Genomic DNA, 23,189 nt, shown 5'->3' on the forward strand with positions numbered 1-23,189 from the left:
ATAGACACCATTTTACCTTAGTATATGAGAACATATTGGCAATATTAAGGTAGAAGAACACGTTAATCACAAGTGTGTACGTGCGGACGGAAGGCGAAGTAAATCTTGACATGTTTTTAACACGCTGTGTAGTATATGATAACATTCTGGCAGTATTTATTTAGAAGAATATTTTTATAAAATGTGTGGACGTACGGGCGGAAGGCGCAGTAAACCTTGACATATTTTTAACACGCTGTGCCATTTCTCCTCTTCGGCCGTGGGTTGCGGTCAACAGTATAAGAGTTCGTGACATTAACAGCGCGTTTGAAGAGCTCGGGCGCTTGGTAACTCTCTATATCGATAATGCGGATAAGACGCCCACTAAGCTAGGCATTCTTCAGAGCGCGGTCGCTGTAATCCATGCCTTGGAGAAGAAAGTTCAAGGTAAGATTCTCTGATAGCTTTTATGTTCGCACTTGTTATACACTCTCGGCTTGTGCAACGATTGCTTATGACGACCGAGGTGTGGAATGGAAGGGAATGGTGGTCTGTAAACGGACTGTTCCACCAGACAGTCGATTGTTCCGCCAGACCTGCGACTGTTCCACCAGACCTGCGACTGTTCCACCAGACCTGTGACTGTTCCACCAGACATGCGAATGTTCCACCAGACCTGTGACTGTTCCACCAGACCTGCGACTGTTCCACCAGACCTGCGACTGTTCCACCAGACATGCGAATGTTCCACCAGACCTGTGACTGTTCCACCAGACCTGCGACTGTTCCACCAGACCTGCGACTGTTCCACCAGACCTGTGACTGTTCCACCAGACCTGCGACTGTTCCACCAGACCTGCGACTGTTCCACCAGACCTGCGACTGTTCCACCAGACCTGTGACTGTTCCACCAGACATGCGAATGTTCCACCAGACCTGTAACTGTTCCACCAGACCTGCGACTGTTCCATCAGACCTGTGACTGTTCCACCTGACCTGTGACTGTTCCACCAGACCTGTGACTGTTCCACCAGACCTGTGACTGTTCCACCAGACCTGCGACTGTTCCACTAGACCTGTAACTGCTTCACCAGACCTGTGACTGTTCCACCAAACCTGTAACTGTCCCACCAGACCTGTGACTGTTCCACCAGACCTGCAACTGTTCCACCAGACCTGCGACTGTTCCACCAGACCTGCGACTGTTCCACCAGACCTGTAACTGTTCCACCAGTTAGACCAAGCCTCGTCGCTATCAAGCCATCAGTTGCACAAGCTGAGAGTGTGACGGTAAGGTTATCGTTATCAGTAGTTAGTGAGTAGCTTATGATGAGTAATATGAGTAACATGTTCGCCTCTCCTTCTCTGCAGAATTCGAATCCGCGACATTAACGACGCACTTAAGGAACTTGGTCGGATGTGCATGACGCATCTCAAGTCTGACAAACCGCAAACTAAACTAGGCATTTTAAACATGGCAGTTGACGTTATAATGTCGCTGGAACAGCAAGTTCGAGGTAAATGCCTCTAGAAACGCTTACAGTATTCGTCCTCTACTTCTTTACCGCTGTTTTTTGCACGAGCATTAAACTCTTCTCTCTACTCCTGCACCTCCACGTTATTGTTCTGTCCTGCCGAGGCGTCTCTTGCGTTATAGGTTTAGTTCATTATGTGCAATGAATGTAAAGTTTAACTCCATTTTCGTACAATTCAATTCAATTTTATAGGTTGAGTTCGTTATCTGCAACGTAAGGAAAGTTTTTCCTTTTTTTTGCTCCGTTTTCGTACAATTCAATTTAATTTTATAGGTTTAGTTCGTTATGTGCAACGAATGTAACGTTTTCCTTGTTTTTACTCCGTTTTCGTACCATTCAATTCAATTTTATAGGTTTAGTTCTTTGTCTGCATTGAATGTAAAGTTTTCCTTGTTTGTACTCCGTTTTCGTACAATTCGATTAAATTTTATCGTTTCCATAGTTCCTCAAAGCTTTTATAGATCCACTAATTGATCCATGTACATTTGTTATTAGAATTACTGTGTGCCATGAAATGATGAACGTCATCTTTATGTTTGCATACTTGAACAAACCTCAAGCGTCCCTTCATTAAGTTGTCAACTTTTCGACATGAACCGAGTTTATGAAATGCTTCAAAAAACCTCCCCGTATTTTTAAATTTCCATCTGATTCCGTGTTGATTACGCTTAGCGATGCTTGCCTTGTTTACCCTTGCCATGTGACATTCTTTTTCAACTCTGAAATTTTGTTCAAATTAGTTTTGCGTTGGTTGTGTTGGTTAAAGCTTGATGACCGCTTGCTTGTGCATGTACCACATCGTTGGTGCGTTATAACATTGTAATAGTACAACCATTATAACGTTATACATTATAACGTGCGTTAACGCTTATACGTGACTCACTCTCGCTCACATACTCACCTCTTGCTATGTTACTTCACTAACTTAACACTAATCATCTTCTATTCATTACATTTTCCCTCTTGCCACCAATACTGAAGTGTTCCAGTCACAAGCGTCGGCCAGTAAATGTTTTTTTACAACGTGAAATAATGTCTCTGAACAGAAAATATCTCTGAATAAGTTTTCATTTATGTTTATACATTATTACATTCATTTATACGAGCCTATAAAAATGTTGAAAGTATGAAAGCGATTTGTTGACTTGAAGCAAACTTTGTTACGGCCGTTCCTTCTATTTTGTTTGATATTAACTCTCGTGTATATAACTAGCATAGTAAATAACTATATTTCATTCTAAGCTGACGTGGGCTCGGCAGTTTCTTGGATTCCACTATCTCATTTATTCTGCTTAACACCTTCACATCATGGCGTCTAATGGTTAATGAGCGTTATTATTAACCCGTCTGCATGATGCTAACAATAAATATATGTTTGTTTTGTTATGACTATGAAGTTTGCCACTAACAGCGTAACAGTAAGAGTATTGTGCATTATTGTAGGCTATTTTACTATTGTAACCTTTAATTATCTCCTTGAATGAACTTATATAGAACTTGAGAAATTATAGCCTTCAGCCTCACTCGAATCAAAATATCTAGGATAGTCATTCTATAAATATTGTATGATGATATTACCCCAGAATATTAGATTAGTATTCACTTCCGATGAACGAAAATTTAAAATTTGCCGTTTCAATTATCACCCACAATTATCATAAATAGGCATTATGGCCTATGAGGTCAAGTTAATTTTTTTTTCATATACATATTCCGTGACCAGTGGCCATACTTTCAAAACTCGCTAAGTGAACGTAAGTACTTACGCTCTATTTTCTTGTCTATGATTGGTAGATTTTGCTTGAAAGGCCGTCAATGATTGGCTGATGAACTTACGATCTCTTAACTTTTTTTTGAAAGTATTGGCCCAGGGCCCTATATAGTTACAAGAGACTGGGGTGCATTGGTGCAGAAAATCAGTTTTCATGAAATTCAAATACAGTTTATTTAATTTAATTTTTTCCGATTTTAAACTTTGATTGAATTTAGTGCACATGATTGAACTGAATTTAGACCACGTACGTAAATGAATAGAACATTAATAAACTTTACGCAAAAATTTGTGTCTGAAATTTATAATTCCCGATTGGATTAGTCATAGGATTTGTTACTTGCAATGTTAATTACTCAGTGTTATTACTAGCAGTAACACGAATTTACTAGCTCTCATTCAGAGAAATAAGTGGAGTTTTATCCAGATAACGATACACTTTTTACCTTTGCTCTAGTCATTTTGACCCAAGTTTTGCCCGGCAAGAGGGCGTATCACTGCTACGCGCAGAAAGAGTGTCACTATTTTTACGACGTAACTCAATCATTTATTCGTACTGCTCGCTTTCAGTTCATATTGAAATTAATTCTTCCTGTGAACCCAGAGCGGAACTTGAACCCTAAAGCGGCGTGTTTGAAGCGGCGGGAAGAGGAGAAAGGGGATGGCTCTAAGTTGACCCCTCCACCGTCTTCCCACATCGGCGTCCCCCATCCTTCTGGTCTACAGCCCCAGCCTTACCCCGCCATGCCTGTGAGCGATGTCTTCATATAACCTTAACTTATCGTCTTGTACATGATAAAGTTCTACTTATCGTCTTGTAGACGATAAACTTCTGCAACCTTAACTTATCGTCTTGTATACGATAAACTTCTGCAAGTAAATCATCTGAGCCTACATCTTGCAATTGTCATCATAACCTTTACGAACCATAATAGCAATCGTCTTATAAAAGCTAAAGCTCTAATCGTCATGTAGAAGCTAAAGCTCTATCAATAAAAATTTGACATGAAAATCCCCTGCAAATAGATCATCTGCACAAAGTTATTTGGTTTCTAGTGAGAAGAAAAGTTGTAGAGGCAAGGATTTCCAACCGATGTTGATTTACTTCTGTCGATGAATATTTAGTCCGTGTATCTGTTAATGAACAAATGCCGATTATTCATCAATCGAAAAGAGTTCACCAATGGACGCAGAAATTGTAATAGTGATCATCAAAAAAAAAATGGAAAAATTGTGGGAATTTTTTATTGTTTTGTTTAATTTTTATTTATTTTTACAAAAACGGCAAGGAGCTTTGCGTAAAAAACGTGCGTTCGATTTTTTTTTGCATCACGTTGCTATACAAGAATTGAATGAATGGAAAATTAATTAATAAAGCACCGCAAATCATTTAAAATGCTTCAGCGTTCACTTGAACTATTGGATTTTAGTAGAATTTTTGGGTTTTTAATCCAGTTGTTCACCGTGAAGTGTGGATTCTGTTGTACTTTTATTGAATTTGCTATAGTGTCGTAAGGATCGTAGCTCGTTAATAACTGTATTCTTAGTAGTGTTTCATTAAAATTTGTGTAGGCTGTAAGCATTTGTGGGTTTTCTATTTGAAAACTTAGATTATTAGCTCAAGTGTTGAGTATAACGCCCCATTTACACAGTCAACTTTTTATTGCTTCGCGCACGTTTGCGAGCGTTTTAATTTAACCGTTGAAAAGCGTTCGAAATAATACAGCAGCGACTTACGTTCATACTGCCTAATCATATCTACGGGCAGGTTCTAGCATTCGACGACGCTCCAAACAAAATTTTCGAAATATGGAATGCCAAGAACTGCAATCGCCTTTTTCAATGAAGTATCGAGAAGCGTATTTTTGAAAATCAATGTTGAATCGATGATTATTTATCCAATCAGAAAAAAAACGCTCATATTTACTCTCGTTGCTTCGTTCGCACTAAACGTGCAAAAAAACTTCAAATCACCAAAGCATTTGCTATGTTCGTATCAGTTGCGGATGCCGAGAAAACTGTCGCGTAAAGAAACCACATGAAGTGCAAGCTAGGGTTCCCACGAACTATAGTAATTTTCGCGAACTTCTGATGTCTTCACTAACTACGCTCGGCTATTGTATACGGGTGGCTAGTGCTAGGTATGCCTCTGGGTGTTTATAAGTTATAGGATTTTGGGCGCATGTGGTAAAATATATTTTTGTTACAGAGCGACGGATCCCATATGGGGCTTAATAACACGGGCCCGCACTGAGGACGAGAGACGCCGCTGCATCAACCGTGCCTCTATCGACACAAGAAAAGCTCTGATTGCGGCAATCAGTGCAATACTTCTATTTCTTAAATGGTCCGTCTTCTAGTATCTATATCATTCATGTGATGCTTGTGATACAGCTGCTGCCATACACATTACCAAGTTGTACTTCAATATGAACACGTTGTGAGACACTCATCAATCATCCATAACATTACCATTACTAAGTACAAAGTGTCATTTCTCGAGCTCCTATGTATTCTGCCGCCTCCAGATTATAGACATCAGACAGTGCATGTTTGAAAATCTCCTCACGCGTTTATACTTCTAATAGAAATTACCTTACGGGAGCAAATTTTTGGTGTTTTCTAGAATTTGAACTTACTGGTACAGAAATATAGTAACGGCTTATTTTGTCTTCAGTCTTGCATAATACCGAGTCATCGAGGCCAAGGTCGCTCAAGATTTGCATAATACCTCACTGTTTTTATCTTAAGAAATTCCTCAGTATAATTAAAAGACCAACTCTTAGAGCTGTTTTTAAGTCTAAATTATCGAGACAATGAGCGCCACGAAGACCCGTTTGCTTCATTTGTTGTTCATGTGAAGGATTTTTTGGTCACTTAGAATTGCCGGGACCGCAAACTTTTTAGTCTCACCACGTGGGACCAAAAACTTCTTAGTCTCACGATTCACTTACGTTTATCCTCAATCTTCTCGTAAGTTCATTAAAATTTAAATTTTTCGATCAGGCATCAACGCAATTGTAGAGTGATCAATATTTTTTATTAAAAAATTCCTGTTGATAATTTCTATTGTTCGACGATGTCAGGTTTTGAAAACTTCCTCTTTTTTATCTCTCTCTCTCTCTAGGCAACCTGAAAGTGAACGTTAGTCTGTGTGGAAAAAACTGTGAACGTAGAACAGTGAACTTTTTTCAGTGAATCAATTTGAGATTAACGAAGTTGCAGCTGCGTCGTAAGCTCGTACCCCTTTCTTGAAATTACAATCTCGAATGACTTTTAAAAATTAACCTAAAATTATCTTTTCCACGGCAGTTGCGATTGCGGCTTCTGAATTTTCTTCTACGAGTGTATAATTTGTATATGTTCTGTATTGTGAAATTCGGATTTAATTGACATTGTTAGGAGATAGTGTGTAGTTGATTATTTTCGTCTTATGTTGAATACATGAATAACAGGCTCCTTATTCATTTCTGTTTTTAGCTCTTTAACTTATTCCCACGTTTCTGATGAAGCGGGATGTGGGTTTGTCATGGTAAATCTTCGCATTAAACTGTCAATACCAAGCTTAGTTATTACACGGCCTGACCTGAGGGTTACTACTGCACTGCAAGTATATGTTTTTTTTACTATATTCTGCGCATAAGTTGTTCAGTTTCCTAATCAAAGTATAGTCGCAATTCGCCTCTACCTCTGAATTGCATGTACATGAATAAATCATAACATGTTGCTCGGAAATTGACGGTTAGACTTTATAGGCAAGAGCTTCTTTTATAGACCTCGGGGAGGTCCTAATGTACCGACTTGCGAAACCTTGTTTTTTTTTTGATACGGACATATCATTGTGCTTATGTTGTACATCAAGAAAGCGTGCAAGCGGCTCTTTGAAATTATGTTGTAGTGATTAGTTTTTTGTTTTTTTACTGTGTTCGCCAATGCCTCGGAAGTTCTTACCTCCTCCACAATCATGACGCGCATGTCGCATCCTCATTATAATGATGACGTAGGCTCCTTGTATCTAAGAATGACTATAAAATTGCTGACATATTTTACCTTGGGGATCATGTGATTATTTGTTCTTGAGGCTCAGCCAAGCTTTGTCTCATTTAAAGAGGAATCTTCAACATCTGGTATTCGAATAACTCAACTTCCGAGTACTTTAGTGTCAAGTGTACGCTATTTCAGTTGATCGAGTGACATAGCTTTTGAAATTGATGTACGTCTTTGACATTTTCTGCTGTGCAGGAAAAAATGTATATTTCTCCACTTGTAGAATTATTGTATTAGCAGAAATGGAAACCTCTTTTGCCTTGGGACTACACTCGCGATGATGAGAGCGTGTGATATTATACTACATGAACAAGACGTTCATTATATGTCAATATTGAAATCATGATTGGTAATTAACGTTAAATATGAGCTATCAAGTATGGTTAAATTCCGACCTAGGTACGTCTCAACAAATTTCCATTTTAAATAACCATACTTCATTCATGATATGATAGCAACTTTTTCCATTTCGTCGGTAGTGTCCATTTCTGGTGAATTTTCAAATATATTTGAGAAATTTTTTAGTGGCTAAATTGCTGAGAACGTCATGAAGAGCGAGAGTTTTGTTTTTTAATTAGTGCTCCATAGCAGTTGTCTTCGATCGTTCGCTATGCACAATTCGTGAAGAGTTAATAGGAGCTTCGAATCACTGAAGGCATTACATTGAGCCACTCCTTTTGTATTAACATTTTTGTCCCAAAGCCGCCGTTATTGTAAAGAATAAATTTCATCATCATACCTAATAGTTGCGGCTGGTGTAAAGGTTTTATGGTGAGAACAAAAGTAATCGATTTTCCGCAGCTTTGTTTTAGACCTAATTTTTTTGCAACGAATTCTGTGGGAGCTCGGAAATGTCGATTTGGATTTCTTGTTTACTCTCTGTGCATTTTTCTTATTTTTTTACTTGTCCTTTTTTCTGTGTTTCTGGACTCGTGATGATGACAGTGAACCTTGAATACCGTAGCTTCTTTGAGATATCAGCACCCGATATTTTATCGTGACCTACACTTTGTATGTTGATTGAAAAATGACAAATAGCTCTAAATTTCGTGATGATATCTCATTTGATGATATTAATATGATTTCATTATTCTACCCGTTCCTGTGTTGAAATAATGGGGCTATTTTCTAACAATCTTAATTAAAGGCTTGCGCCACAGGGTAACTCTGTAGGTTGTAACGTGATTTGGTAATTGTCGATTAGTAACCATCATAACATCATCGATTAGCGATTATCATACGGGTATTAGGGGACTAAGACGTTCTCATGGTGTCCGTGGCAACTATCGCAGAGATTCGATTTTTAATTCAGGAAGAATTTTATCTTTTTTATCTGCTATTTGGAAGACTACGGTTGCCTCGAGCTGGGAAGTTTGTTAATTGTGCAAATTTAGTAAAATTTGTTTGGTTTCTGGTTTAAAAATTGTTTTCAAAATTTCCAGTCTGATGTAAATCCAATTTGCTGCTTCAAAAGTTCAACTTGAGCGTTCTGTTTCAAGTTATCTATGTTACACATACATTTTTAGGACGGAATTTAGTTAGCTGTTTGTGATTATGACGGTGGCAGCTGAACTCTATTTGTAATTTTAATTATGTTTCTGTTTAATGTTTGTTGAGCTGGCCTGTATTTTATCATTTGGGTAACATTCCAGTTATCTTGTTATGTGTTCTCAGTTATCTTCATGCTCCTCAATAAATGATGTTCTCATTTCTCCCGTCGACATGAAACCCCGCAATGAATTAGTCTCCCCTTCCATAGGTGAGATAACTTGTGTTCCGTTCTTAATTAGTCTCCCCTTCCATAGGTGAGATAACTTGTGTTCCGTTCTTAAGAAAAACGTTCTCAGAAACTGTGTACATATTCTTGTGTTGAACTGCGCGTGAGGAACTGTCACGTCACTCCCTATAAGTTATGACTTCTTGTAGCAGCGACAATTCTGCCATGTCATAACTTATTCGATATAAATATCTATAAATAGATATATAAATATATATATATATACATCTGTATAATGTATGTACATTGTTTGTAAGTTTGTTATATCGCAAATAATCCATCCATTGCATGTGTATGCGTCGTCGAGGCAGGCATTCAGTGACGAGTTTTGAGCGTGTATGCACGACCACATGTATGATATTTACATGTGTGAATTGTACGTGTATCAACGGGTTCTCCTAGCACTGAACTAACTAGATTTTCCCGATGCCGAAATATGATCTGCAATTAACTTGCTACTTAAGATTATTGCCCCATGCAATTGTTAACCAATTACGTTTTTTTACGCTAGGGATCGATTATGTTCTAATCCTGTATGCTAAAGTGTAAATGATGGGAAATTGTTGATGCGTGCCTCTGGTCCAAGGGACTGAGGAGGCCTCCCTCAGCTTCATGGGTCCCAAAACTATTCCCCTAGCTACCCAAATTATCATGTCACAATAAGCATATTACTTTTTTCACACACTTCCATGCATAATTTTCTTAATCGGTATTACTTTTCATTAGAATTGACGACAAAATTTCATACTACTTTCAGTACAGGAACCACTATTAAAGTTCTGCTATTCGACGCCCGATAATAACCGTAAAGGTTATTAAGCAACTGCTTAAGTGCGTCTTTGGTTAGAATCTAGCAACTCGTCTGCCTTCATGTCATCGTCTCTCTTTTTGTTCGGGAGAAGCGATCGATCTTAACGATTGTTTGCCCATCGTATCTTTGCAAAGATCTTCTTTTGACAAGCCCTGCATTCTCATGCCATGTCAGGTTCTGTAGTAAGAATTTTTGTTTGCACATTTACCGCTGCCGTGTGATTCTCATGTATCATCAGTTAAGTTGTGTTGACAAAGGAAGACGATTTAATGTGAAGAATTGTGTATACACTTGATTTCTGGACCGGGACAGAAAATGCACCATCTCCTCGCACAAACCTTGCTCTTAGTTTTTTTTTCAACTTTTCTATGTTGCATCATTGAAAATCACGACGCGCTGTCGGATATAAAAGATTATGTTCCATCAATCCCAAGATTATCACTTAGTCTACAAATCTGTACTTCTCGATCATTTTTCGTATTTCAGTTTAATGTCAATGAATCCTTATTCTAGTGTTACCGTCCTGCAGTAAAATTACATTTGATTGAAACCCGAGCATTTCGTTGTGTTGGTGCCTGGTAGGTGTCGTGTACCCTACCATTGTACCATTACCATTGGTGTCGGCTACCATAATGGCTCGATGTGTACAATACTTGTCCTGGACGTAGAGTTCCGTGAAACCCCCCGTGTCCCGCGCTTCCGATCATTCATCCCTTCATGGCGTTTATCATGTAAATATTTCTATTTGCGTCAAATTTTTCGCCGTGATGACTGTGAAGAAAGAGAACGGTATGAAAGGTTGAGAGTGCCATTAGTTCTGAATCAGTAATTGTACTGAAAAAGACATCAAATAAAATGTTCTGTTGACATGTCAACAAGAGCTTTTACTATTTTACTTATGCGTTTCATTTATTATCCTACTATAGAATTGAACACTCCTGTGTGATCTTGCAAGAGTTACTATTTTTTTGGAAGAAAAAGCCAACTTCAACTGACATTCACTAAGTAAAATATCACTCAGACTAGAGATTCTAATTTGCTTATCGCCGAGCATGAAGTGCCGGAGCAATTGGCTTGGCTTAAACAGAAGCTGCCTTCAAAAACACGCGCATTGTTCTTGTAGCAAAGTTGTAACTTCTGCGGTGACAAGTCTGAACTCCATGTCACATACATAGTGCGTCCGAAGTTCGATAGCAATTAATCTATTTATGATGACAAATCCCGGGTAGGTTGCGGTTTTTGTAAGGATGATTGGGATTTTTTGAACGATGTTGCATTGCATAAATGATGCCAATCTTATGACATCCAGCCCAACTAGAATGCACGAGCTGCATTACCCATGAAACTGTCAAGCATGAAAGAAAAACTCTTCAAAGGTCGTCTCAGATCCAGATCCTTTAAAAAAAACATGTACTTTGTAATCTGCACCTAGAATAGAATAGAAGTGTTGGCACTGAAGAAAAAGGGCATATGGCCTGTTGCCTGGGGAAATTACCTCGCATTATCAGGTCGCATATCACTGATATCAGTTATGTACGGTATCTACCTGCATCACCCTTGCAGAACATACTTGAGACGTCCGCAATTCAAAACTTTCGAATCAACGTGCCGTTGAAAAAATTGGAATGCAACTTTCGCGGAGCGTCAAGATGGCGGTCCTCATACCAGCAGACGAGTAGGTGAAGCAATGAGTAAATACAGACGCGGGTCACACGGTATGCGCAGGATTCGCTCAAAAGATGGAGTAGTAGCATGAAACTGTTGATATCGACCCTTTGCGGACAAAGTAACTATTGAATAGATGGAAGGGATATATACAATTGAATTATTTCAAATAGGCAATATATATTAGTAATTGTTTTTAGTCCAAGATCAAAATGACCATGGCTAATGCCCATAGGTATCCTGTAACAGAGGCGATGAAAATCGTTGGAATGTGCGTAGACCACAGACCGCATTGCCACTTCAGTGGAATGAGACCAATCGACCAAAAAAATTAGACGAAAATTTTAAAACTTACACCAAGTCCATAAATGAATTCTCATTCGTGACAATTAAAAGAAAGTACTTGACTAACACAAATGAAAATACAAAGCACGTTCCTCAATACGTATTGTAAAGTATACAAGTTTTATAAGAGCAGGGTTAACTAATAAGCTATAAAATCAAGAACAAGTTCGTCGAAGAATACTCCGAAGTTTCGGTCAGTTCATGCAATAGCTCTCGGTTCTAAGGACTGCGGCGTCAAAACTTCAAGGAGAAAACTACAGGTGGTGCAAGACGCGGACTGCGATTCAGGTGGTGACGAGTTATCTTGAAATAAAAATTAGTTTTATGAAAACACAATAACCACAGATCAGATAAAATTCAAACTTTTGCCGAGCGTTTTGTCAAGGAAAAATTAACATGTTACTTCCAAGAACGCGTTACACACTCACATCAATTAAAATTGGAAAGTAATTTGTTCATAAGAATTACAATGTTAGAGCATTAACAATATCTTTGATTTTAGAAGTTTCCTTCAATTAATTTAATAAGCGGATCCCAATATACAGAATAGAACATAGCCAAGCCGGAAGAAGAAACACGCTTAACAGGAACCTTAATCGCATTTTTTCCTGCTCTCTTCTCCCCTCTTTCGAGGGAGCTCGAAATAGACATGAGGGTCCCTTAAAATAGTGGACAACCTCGGAGGCGAAGATGAGGGTAGAGTCGATGCGCTTGAGCACCGGGCGTCAGTGTAGGTGCAGGAGTGTCGCCAGCGCAACGTGTTAGTTGCGACGCTCTTCAGTGTCTGTTTATTTATAAATAAGAAGCACGAGCCTGACTGTTGTTCTGTTAAAGTGGTCGTTACAGCTGTGTTATAATTGATCCTTTAATAATAGTACTAATAAAACAAGTAAAAGGTCATCACAATGAACAGTAATATGTGGACAAATAATTTATTTTAACAAATAAAAACTTTATAAGAAAAGGTGAACATGATTCAGCGGTGGAATTTCATGTCAATATCTTCGGTGAGACAAAATTATTTGCGAACAAGATAACGTATATTATTAAGCCAATATATGAAATGTGTGATCGAATTTAGATTTCGAGGAAATCCGACCACTTGCACTTTCCGGGTCTTTCGAACACATACGAGACAATTCAAATAATTCGTCGCATTTACCCAGCGCAAATCATTCTTTGACCGTTTAATAAAAATAGTAGCAATGTACTTCCCTCACGAATTAACAGCGCAGGAGGGGATCACTCCGGTGCTATCTTTTCTACACACGGAAATGGCACCGACTAACAGCATGATTAATCGGTTTATCTAACTATTATAATTGGAAGTGCTCGCCATAATTTTGATAAATTGAAAATATTCGAACTGTCGATCAGAATTCAAGTTATCTGATTTTCTACTTGTATTCTATGGTAAAACTCGAATTAGATATCTGAAAACCTCTCTTGTAGGGAAAACCTGCGAGTAGGCATAATTTTTATTTTAAATGAATAGAACTGCCATCCAATACGTTTTTTGATCAAATTTAGGCAGATGCTAACCTGATCAATTATATATATTAGGCAAACTTCATTAGTCAATTTTAAATGACGAGTTGATTGTAGGATAGCTCAACGGGACCCGGAAGTTCTCTTCCGCGCTGCAATTGACGTTTCGACCACCAAAGCATAACTTCCGTTTGTTTGCTTCGTATATATAACCTACGTAGCTTTAATGACGTCTACTACTGAAAACCGATTCGAGTTGGGTATACATACTCTATATATAGAAATTCATTCATTTTCCAAAAGCTGGACCATTATGTTTAATTAAATGGCATTAATCTCACTAAATTTTTCTAGTTCACAGCTGCACAAGTTACGCGTTTTTCATCAATAACAAAACTGACAGGAATATACAAATCTTTTTGAGCTCGCAGTCATTTTCATGCATAGGCCAAAGCGTGTGGTTTGGCTGACAGTTTTGAAAATCGTTTTCTCGATCTAAATGAACTTCGCTCTCTTCCTATGATAAATATGTATCTCAATAACTTTCGCACCTCCGCAGTTGGTGAACGTAGTTCTTCATTATCCATCAGGTAACAATAAGTAGCCGATTATAAAGGTAAATGAACACGATAGACATTATTCGGGCAACATCGAATCTCGAACATGTTACACAATAGGTTATAAAATGAACTTGATCTGTAACTTTTTGATTACAAATACACGAGTTTGATCTAGCTGTATCAGTGGGCAGTGGCTATTGTAGAAAAACGTTCAATAGCTCATTCAATGTTATCCTTTTTAAATAAATACAATTTCAAGTGAAAACGCCCTATCTTCTCTTGTGCTTGGCACCGAGTTCGACTTCAAGACATGTCGGTGGCGCTGTGCTTCAGCACGCCATGGTGCGTGTGGTTTTGGACTAGCATTGTGTCCATATCAGTAGCATTAATAATAATGATTTACTACACTATCCGTTGTTGCAAAGTAATGCATTCAACCCAACCAACACTTGGGTTCCAAATTCGCCAAATGGAGCAGCAAATGAGAATGGCGGAACAGCAGCAAGTGGTTAGACTGCATGACGAACCTAACGCAAATGAACGAATTAACGACGACCAGCCACCTGCTTACGAACGCTTGTACCCGAACATGATGTACCTGCCATACGTGGCCGTGTACCACCATCACTTACAGACTCTACATGCGGGTAATGAGACCGCATACCAGCTTGGCCATGCCGACGCATCCTCTTCCCTCACCACACCCTCTTAGCACAAAGCTATAACGAATTCAAAGCACTAAACATACCAGCTAATTACGAGTTAAATTTACGCTGAAATAAGTGAATAAAATATTGTTCAAGGATTTGAACAAAATCTTAAAGGATGATTAAATTGAATTTAGGGATGTACCACGGCTTCAACCCATATCTGAAGGTACGTAGAGCCAAGCGTGCACGAATTTCGTAATTTTAAACCTTAGGCCGGAGGCTGCAGTCGACGCTTTAGTGCTTTTAGCGTGTTAACGTGATACGTAACTCTGTCGAACGACGATTCTCTAAAGCCAAATGCATTTTAAGGTTTAAGCTGAGCAGTTCTCACATAATAAACGAATGAGGCCATTTTAGTTTGAAGCCTCACTCAGACATTGTGCCTTCAAAGTTATGAGGTCAAAGAGAAAATAGCCTGCGGAAAAATTCTAATATTTGTATGGTACGGTATTTGGCAAGAAACGGTCACGCGTCTAATATAGGGCGAGGGTGGCTTACAGGTTACAGCTCCGATTAATGGATTGGAGCAGAGAGGTGCGGGTTCGAGACCGCAACAAGCTAAGAATATCTGCGATGTTAAGAATCGGAGTCAGGCCCACGGCATAGTGAACGCTGAAACAATAATTTATTTACTATTTATTATTTTTTTAGGGACAGCAGTTACGAGTAAATTTGCTTCAAAACAATGAGGTTTGCTACGTTTAACGAACGTGCAAAACTTGTCGCACTTATTCTGTAAAATGGGACATTTTCTCTCCCCCTAACATACTATGAAATGTTAAGCATGCACGCACCTGCTGCAAGCCGGTAACGCCCAATCAGAAGTTAAGTCATCTCTAATGATACGCCACTCCCAAATAGAACTTGTGAGTTGTGACAAATTGCATCAAGTCCCACCCCTTGTACAACGTGTCCTGAAAAATAACACAATGCCAGTAATATATGAAGGCGAGAAAGGAATCTAAAAAATTAAACTTTTAAAAATTAATGGCGCACAGCCAACATCATGGTCAATGTTTAGGCTAGCTTGGGATGAAGAATGGAGTTCATACATGAAGAAATGAGTAATTTGAATATAAGACTTATATCACATATATTATTCAGGTAATCACTCGGTAATACGCATGCTAAAAAAGTCGTCCAAAATTTTTTATGGCTATACAGTTGTGCCGAGAACCATTGACTCGGCGGATTAGCGGCGTCTAGGCCTATCGTTTTGTTGTAATTCATTCACCTTGCAGCCGCATTAGACAGATGAACCATCATCGTGTCCGCAGTTTCTCGCACTATTATTTCGTTTAAGCACCCCTTGAAAACCAACGTAAGTTACGTTTAGTTACTAAACCTTTTGAATCGTGTCCCTGCTGTTCAGTATATTCATGTACGTTTCAATTTGCTCTATGTTCTTGATTAGTAATTTGTCAAAATTTTATTGACCCAGTCTATTGTTTTCGTTATTGTATTTTGTTTTCCTGTCCTCTGGGCAGGTCCACGGATTTAAGTAAATTCCACCAGATACAAACTGCACGTTTTTACCTCAAGCCAAAGTGGCGTTTACAATGCCTCGGCATTGACACCAGTTGAGCATTAGGCGTCGCTCGACTCCTAACCATAAATGTTGCGAGACACCAAACCATCATTGACACCTAACCATTATAATGCTGGCAAGCGACTCTCCAAACCTTACTTCATAGACTGGTATCCAGATTACAGGGTTCGGTCATCCGGAACACGATATTCGAAATTTTCTTTCATGCAACATTCAAGGCCAATTAATTTAGATCGTAGCAGCCATATAAAACAGAAAAAATTACAAACACTGAAATGAAATAGCAAAATTCTCATTGAATAAACCATGATAAGTGAGAGGTTATCATGGTTGATTAATTTTCGAGCCGTGTAGACTTTTTGAATGATGATCTACGATACTACTGAGAGTTTGCGTTGCTGGATGGCGGTGGACCGTTCGTCAATAACGTCTGTAGTAGCTGAAATTTTTAGTATCAAGCATCAAAGCGTAACTTGGTGTTAAGACCAATGGCTGAAACTTGAGACACGCATGCGCATGCTCCTGCATGAACCGGTAGTGATTGTATACTACAAGTATAACAGGAATATCAGGACAGATAAACAAGAGCAATCTGTTCAACGGTGGATAAAATTGAAAACTTCTATCACGCAAGAATCTAACACCACAGAATAAGCTACATTTACGTCTATTTTAAATAAGTTTAACCAATAATTCCTCATACCAAATGCTGTACTATCCAGTGTAAACGATCTCATCTACCCACATAACCGCGACCTACTAACGTGTTGAATCAACTCAGACTTCGTTTTAGTGGGTAAATTTGTAAACCATTACAATTACCACACTATAAATCAGAAGATTTATTTGCTCATGTTGTTAAGATTTTCACTTGTTTAAGCATGAGGATTGTGAATTACAGTATGTAGAGCGTAATAGTAGTAGCAGCCTTTCTGTCTTGAAACAGCTAAACGAAACAATATCGAACAGCGTGGTGAAACATTTCTGATAGTAAACATAGAATTTCAACCCTAGAATATAAAATATCAGAGCTAACAAGGCTAACGAGCTCAACTATTGGATAGTTCTATGCTCATAAATCAGGATAGAGTCCTGGCATTAATTTCTTAGCCCTGCCATTCATATTTATCTATCTTGGTAATTAATAACAAACAATAAAAATTACAGGCAGCCGGTGATTGCTGCTGCCACGTGCAGCGAGATTCGAGGTTTTTGGGCATCATGCAGTCTAACTACTAACGAATGATCAGCATCGTAATATTTGGCAACAAATATGACAAACCCATGACAAAACTGACGTTTTTGAAAAGATATTTACGCAACTTTAATCAAAGACATTGTAGCATCGCGAATTATACTTTAAAATCTTTGCCCCAAAATCTGAAAATTCTGCCTTTCTTGTAATATTGTGGTCGGCAACGGCGTCGGATGTGACTCGAATTCCCCGTCACCAACTATGAACTAGGCCTAACACCAGTGTGCGAAGTTTATGAGAAATGTAGACGAAATCAATATAGATGAACTCACATCCTCGCGGCTAAAATTGATGCAAATGTTAAATAAAACTATAGGCTCCCCTACATTTAGTAAGGTTTATCTGTCATCACCGTCCTTAATCACATCATCTGTTAGTGTATAGTACCTGATTACCACCATGAGTGGTAACTGCATGCGACTTCCGACTGCACAATTCACTTTTCATTATGCTCGCTGATCACCAAGACCATTTGAAGCTGCTAATCAATAATGTAAATCACATTCGTCAACGTTTGACTTCAAATTAATAAATTTTAGGCCACAAATGAAGCTCCAAACTTGGTAAAATTCAGATTACGGTTCATCCATGTCAGTATTGACGCCATTGGCAAGAGCTCGTTTTCCGCTGCCGGCACGTCGATAGTTTGAAACGAAACTGACTGTTGACTCACTAATTTCGTTTGATTGAGAATTAGACTCAAAGAAAACGAATAACTTTGTCGTTGCTTTTCCTATTCATTGAACTTTGAAATTGTGATTAATCTTGTATTTCGTTCGCAATTCGGTTGGTTATATTTTTCAGTTAACGATTATATAAATTCAGAATTTATAATGGATCTTGAATTATAGTGAAAAATGTAGCTCGTAAATTGTGTTTGTTCTCTATTAACTCAAACATTAACGGTAAAATTTTTTCAGTTGCGGAAGTGTTTTGAAAGTCCCATTCTAATGGCTCATTCGTTTAAAAATAAGCCCTGCTCCACATTGAAAAACTAAACACGACCGACACTTTTGCGCGCCGTTATTTGGGTCTCCCTGCGCTAGAATTATAGGAGCCAAATTTATGAATTTTGAGCCTACATAAATGTAATCGACTGTACATCATTTTATTCACATCCCGCCTAGGCGGAATTTTCATAAATAAATTAAATTTATAATCTGATGTTAGGGTATAGTTTAAATAAAGTCCGTATCTTCGATACGCGAGCTGAGGTACATGCAACGCGGCTACCAAAAATTTCCTTTCAGAAAAGTTCTTTAAAAATTAACAAAATTGATACTAATAATAGTGATATGCCAAAGAGTTGAATATTGATAATTTTCATATGTTGAAATTGGAACTACCTAATAAATAAAATATTGAATAACAAAATTCATTCTCAACCACAATTAATTTGAAAATGTGCAAATTTTTTAATTTGTGACGTTGGCTGGTGAGCACGATTCTCGAATTCAATAGATTCGGGCTATTGCTTGTAATAACAAAGTTAATTTTTTAAGAGTTAAGTTCTTGGACAACAAATCTAGTGTACCAATAAATGTAGCTCGTACTTGAAGTAGCATGTAAGGTAGCAACGGATTCAACAAATTCCGATTGAATACAAATAGATTAAAATGAATAAAAATTTACAATTTACTTACGCTAGTCGCGGCGACATGTTGGTGTAAATCCCAAGATCTTTACTTACAAGAATGCAAGTAAATCCCAAGGGCTTTGCTATCACGATTATTGCAGTTTTGGCACCGTTTATTTACACATAAAATCACTGGGCAATACTGCTCACTAAATTCGTCGGCGCCATGTGATATTGATTATGTTATAAGAATAATTATGAAGAATGTTTAATGATATCTTAATTGTTGATTTCTTTTCAGAAAATCACGTGGTCCTTGACTGCATTTCTGAATTGTGAGTAAAAAAACTGGATAATACGTTTTGTTCAATCAGTCAGTTACAATTGCAACCGCTTTGAGGCTGTAATTTTTAAATTTTGGCAAATTAATTTTCATTATCTTGCCTCATTACTCAATCAATAATTATTGAGATTCACACGCTTCTCTGATATGAATAACACTTCATTTAACTCGCGGTTAACGCCGACGAGAGCCTTGGACCAAACTCACATCTTTTTAGACGACGGAACATCTCACTACGAAAATGAACTGGTCAGCTTAGACAGGTTCTCTGGTAGTTTTGAAGAACACAGCCTGAATACAGTTCTTGAAGAACCAACGGCACTTTGTGAACAAGTTTTGAACGATGCGGGGAACATCCAGAACGGGTTCTTCGACAGCCCAGCTTCCTGTCTGCCGGAATATTTCTTGCCGAGCTCGATCTCCTCGAGTGCAGATGGTGAATCTGGAGCCGAGGAGTCGAACTCAGTCGAGTCGGCCAAAGAACTTTTCGAAGATGACCCAGAACCTCGAAGCGACGAAAGCCGTGAGTTAAAATCATTAACACCTGAGCATGATTATTCTACTATCATACTAGTACTATTAACATCATTTTTATTTGTGTAGCCATAATGTGTCATTGACATAACTGATATTGATCCTAAAAAAGTGCCAAATTTTTCGTGGCGCACGTCTAACAAATTTCTCACTCGGCACAATGAAGTAGCTGGCACCACGCCATGAGGGTCAACTTGTCGCTCGATCTCGACGCTGCAAACTTTAGCCAGAACAGTGTAGCGCGTTAGAACAGTGTAGCGCGTTAGAACAGTGTAGCGCGTTAGAACAGTGTAGCGCGTTTAGCGCGTTAGAACAGTGTAACGCGTTAGAACAGTGTAGCGCGTTAGAACAGTGTAGCGCGTTAGAACAGTGTAGCGCGTTAGAACAGTGTAGCGCGTTAGAACAGTGCAGCGCATTAGAACAGTGTAGCGCGTTAGAACAGTGTAACGCGATAGAACAGTGTAGCGCGTTAGACCAGTGTAGCGCGTTATAAACAGTGTAGCTCGTTAGAACAGTGTAGCGCGTTAGAACAGTGTAGCGCGTTAGAACAGTGTAGCGCGTTAGAACAGTGTAGCGCGTTAGAACAGTGTAGCGCATTAGAACAGTGTAGCGCGTTGGAACAGTGTAGCGCGTTAGAACAGTGTAGCGCGTTAGAACAGTGTAGCGCGTTAGAACAGTGTAGCGCGTTAGAACAGTGTAGCGCGTTAGAACAGTGTAGCGAGTATTAATTTTAAGCTCGAATACGGACGAGGTCTACTTAACGTGACACACAATTATTATTTTTTTTTTCATTTTGATTTTCATAACCTCTACTTAACGTAAGGTTAGTATTAGATGACAGAATAAGCTTATTTAACTCGGGCGGTTAGTTGACCATAGAATTCATTTATTTAAATTTTCAGGGCCAAACAATTCTTCAGATGACGTTGGTTGATCAAAATGCAGGTTTAAAGAAGTAATTTTCATTTATTAACGACGTTTCGAATGTAACAACATTCATTTTCAAGTTATAGGAAGCATTGAATACTGAAAATTTGATGGAAATAAGTACATGATACACGTAAATATGATACAACGCGAAAATTTGGAGCCGTGAAAATAATTCCGAAAAAATCTTCTAGCTTAGAAAATCCTGTAGTTGTGAGATGGATAGCTGGAGTCCAATCCGTGGAGATGAGGGATTAAGCTATCGGATGGTGTCGGTTTAATCAATGAATCATCTGTTCATTAACGTCATGTTTACATAAAGTAACGTTGAGTTTCCATGACGTCGTCCTAGCCCAACGTCTAATTTATGGGGCTTGTAATACTAGTGAACAGGATGAGGGACAGTAAGTGGGAAAGAAGTAGTTACAAAAATCGCAGGAATTGTTCATTCTAATAAAATAAAGTTAGAAGAATTGTTACCAAAAAAGCACATGATTAAAAAAGATTCCCATTTTCAATTCCAGACACGATATCAAAAGGCAAAGTAAGCGACCTGCAGCGGACGGCCCTGGACGCCATTTTTCACATCACCGACAGACCTTCAAGATGTCTGGTGCTCTACATCGCATCTGAACTTCGTCTTCATCACGTCACCGTCAAGAATTTCTTCAGCAACGCCCGGCGAAGAGTGAGAAGGGCCGCGGCAAGATTAAGTGATCCCGAGAGAAGCAAACGAGAAAACCGCAAGCGCAAAGAGAAAAGGAGACTTGCAGCTCTGACCGCAGCGGCGTGGCCAAGCTTGGACATGGCGGGTAACCGCAGCCTCAAGACATCAGATGGATCTCGGGTACCTGATATCCAGCAGTGCAGTGATACGTCTAATGAGAGTCCAGGTCTCACTAAAGCAGATCAAGTGTCTCCTAGAAGACGAGCTCTCATGGAGAAGCTTGCAGACAAGGTACAGCGCAGTGCAGCGCTCAGGAACTTGGCAAACAGCGTCGATGCTACGGCACCTGCCACTGCCAGTCTACCGCATGTTGATGTTGGAGTTGTTACTACGACGGACATGTTCTCCACAGACTCCTCGTTATCTCCAACAAATGTGGCTTTGCCTTTCGCTACGACATTCAGAAATGATTTAGCCAATGACTGCAGTATCCCTCCTGAACTCAAAGCCCCTATATTCCAAGGTAAACTCATTCCCATGCAAGACACAAACTCTTCGTCAACTCCGATGGAAGCATTCGAATCGCCGTCATTTGAATCTCCCTGCGACGACCGAGATTCTTCCCTGTGGCACCAGAATCTTCTGAACGTAACTCTTGAATATCATCCGGATTCTTGGGATATTCCAGCGCTGTACTGAGGACTTTACGAGCAATGTTGGAGTCTGTTCGTTGTACTAAACAATAAGTGAGTCGGGATGACTCACCAGGGAGTAAAGCGCTTGCGACAAAGGCGAATTAATTTTTGTAATATTTTCTCTTTAGCCTTTGTTAGCAAATTCTATTGAGAAAGTCGCATTTGATCCGTTTGATGAAAAAATATGAGCTAAATTAAGCCAAGAAACGAACGCGAGTCCAAAAGTCCCGTTGAGGTGCATTATTTTTCTTTACAAGCACACGCTACGCATTTATTTTTCCGAAACTGAGTGACGCAACTATCCTCCCTCTGATGTACCACAGTAGATTTGAAGTAAACTATTAAACTCACGATTAGTTATCCATTTTTTATCCCCTAGGAATGCCGTCATTGCGGTTTGGTGGCTCACACACAACAGGAAACATTTCTGCCCAGCACTTATTTTTTTCAATTTTGTGTCGCTGGTCGAAATTCAGAAAAAATTTAAGAAGTTAGTGAACGAATACGATAATCATAACTTTTTGAAACGACTTCGAAATTAACTGAAAATCGTTTGAAAATGTAACAAGGGGCTGTGAAATATAGTGACAGGCATCCAGTTACAGCTTGCATCCAGACACTATAGGATGCATCGAGTGGTAGTATAAATCAGGTGGCGTATTTTCGTACATGTAACGAACACCACACACGTGATTTAAAATCAAAGTGATTAAAATCAAAGTGATAAGAAAACGAACGTCACAGAAGGTAACGTTGACGTAATGAAAATACTAACCAGGCTAATGAATGACAAGTAGTATTTGAAGTCATCACTAAACTTAAGGAGGATAATGAGGACTAAGGGCATGCTTAATAATTTTTTACATGGCTTACATGTCTGATATCATAGGCCCGAGTTCTGATTGTTAATAAGTGAACGGAAGTCTGTACATGAATGCACACTCGCAGCAAGATG

At 38.9% G+C, this 23,189-nt stretch overlaps 2 protein-coding genes across 3 annotated transcripts in view; both read left to right on the plus strand.

Moving 5' to 3' along the window:
- The window catches only part of LOC108678828 (transcription factor 12), a gene marked incomplete in the record, with an annotated part of 69,093 nt that extends 58,278 nt beyond the window's left edge, over positions 1-10,815 (plus strand). The window contains 3 exon segments of the mRNA XM_047880593.1: positions 1,351-1,496; positions 3,890-4,035; positions 5,495-10,815. Coding sequence (XP_047736549.1) covers positions 1,351-1,496; positions 3,890-4,035; positions 5,495-5,539 — 337 coding nt within the window.
- A 3,175-nt stretch (positions 10,816-13,990) lies between these two features.
- On the plus strand, positions 13,991-22,585 carry LOC108678845. Of its 2 annotated transcripts, none has more exons than XM_018167337.2 (3): positions 13,991-14,854; positions 19,370-19,934; positions 21,397-22,585. In XM_018167337.2, the coding sequence occupies exons 2-3, from the start codon at positions 19,559-19,561 to the stop codon at positions 22,236-22,238; spliced, it is 1,218 nt and encodes a 405-aa protein (XP_018022826.1). In that variant the 5' UTR covers positions 13,991-14,854; positions 19,370-19,558; the 3' UTR covers positions 22,239-22,585. The 2 variants fall into 2 exon arrangements, with proteins under 2 accessions (XP_018022826.1, XP_047736550.1); XM_047880594.1 differs by lacking the exon at positions 13,991-14,854 and adding an exon at positions 15,928-16,009.
- Positions 22,586-23,189: the final 604 nt, after the last annotated feature.

The sequence above is a fragment of the Hyalella azteca genome, unplaced genomic scaffold (genome assembly GCF_000764305.2).
Source record: "Hyalella azteca isolate HAZT.00-mixed unplaced genomic scaffold, Hazt_2.0.2 contig5640, whole genome shotgun sequence".
Taxonomy (NCBI): domain Eukaryota; kingdom Metazoa; phylum Arthropoda; class Malacostraca; order Amphipoda; family Hyalellidae; genus Hyalella; species Hyalella azteca.

What these genes read in the sequence shown, in the direction of transcription:
- LOC108678845 (XM_018167337.2), top strand. Translation starts at nt 19,559, where the DNA reads ATGAATAACACTTCATTTAACTCGCGGTTAACGCCGACGAGAGCCTTG. An exon ending in ACCTCGAAGCGACGAAAGCC is followed by an intron (nt 19,935 to 21,396) that starts GTGAGTTAAAAT and finishes TTTCAATTCCAG; the next exon opens with ACACGATATCAAAAGGCAAA.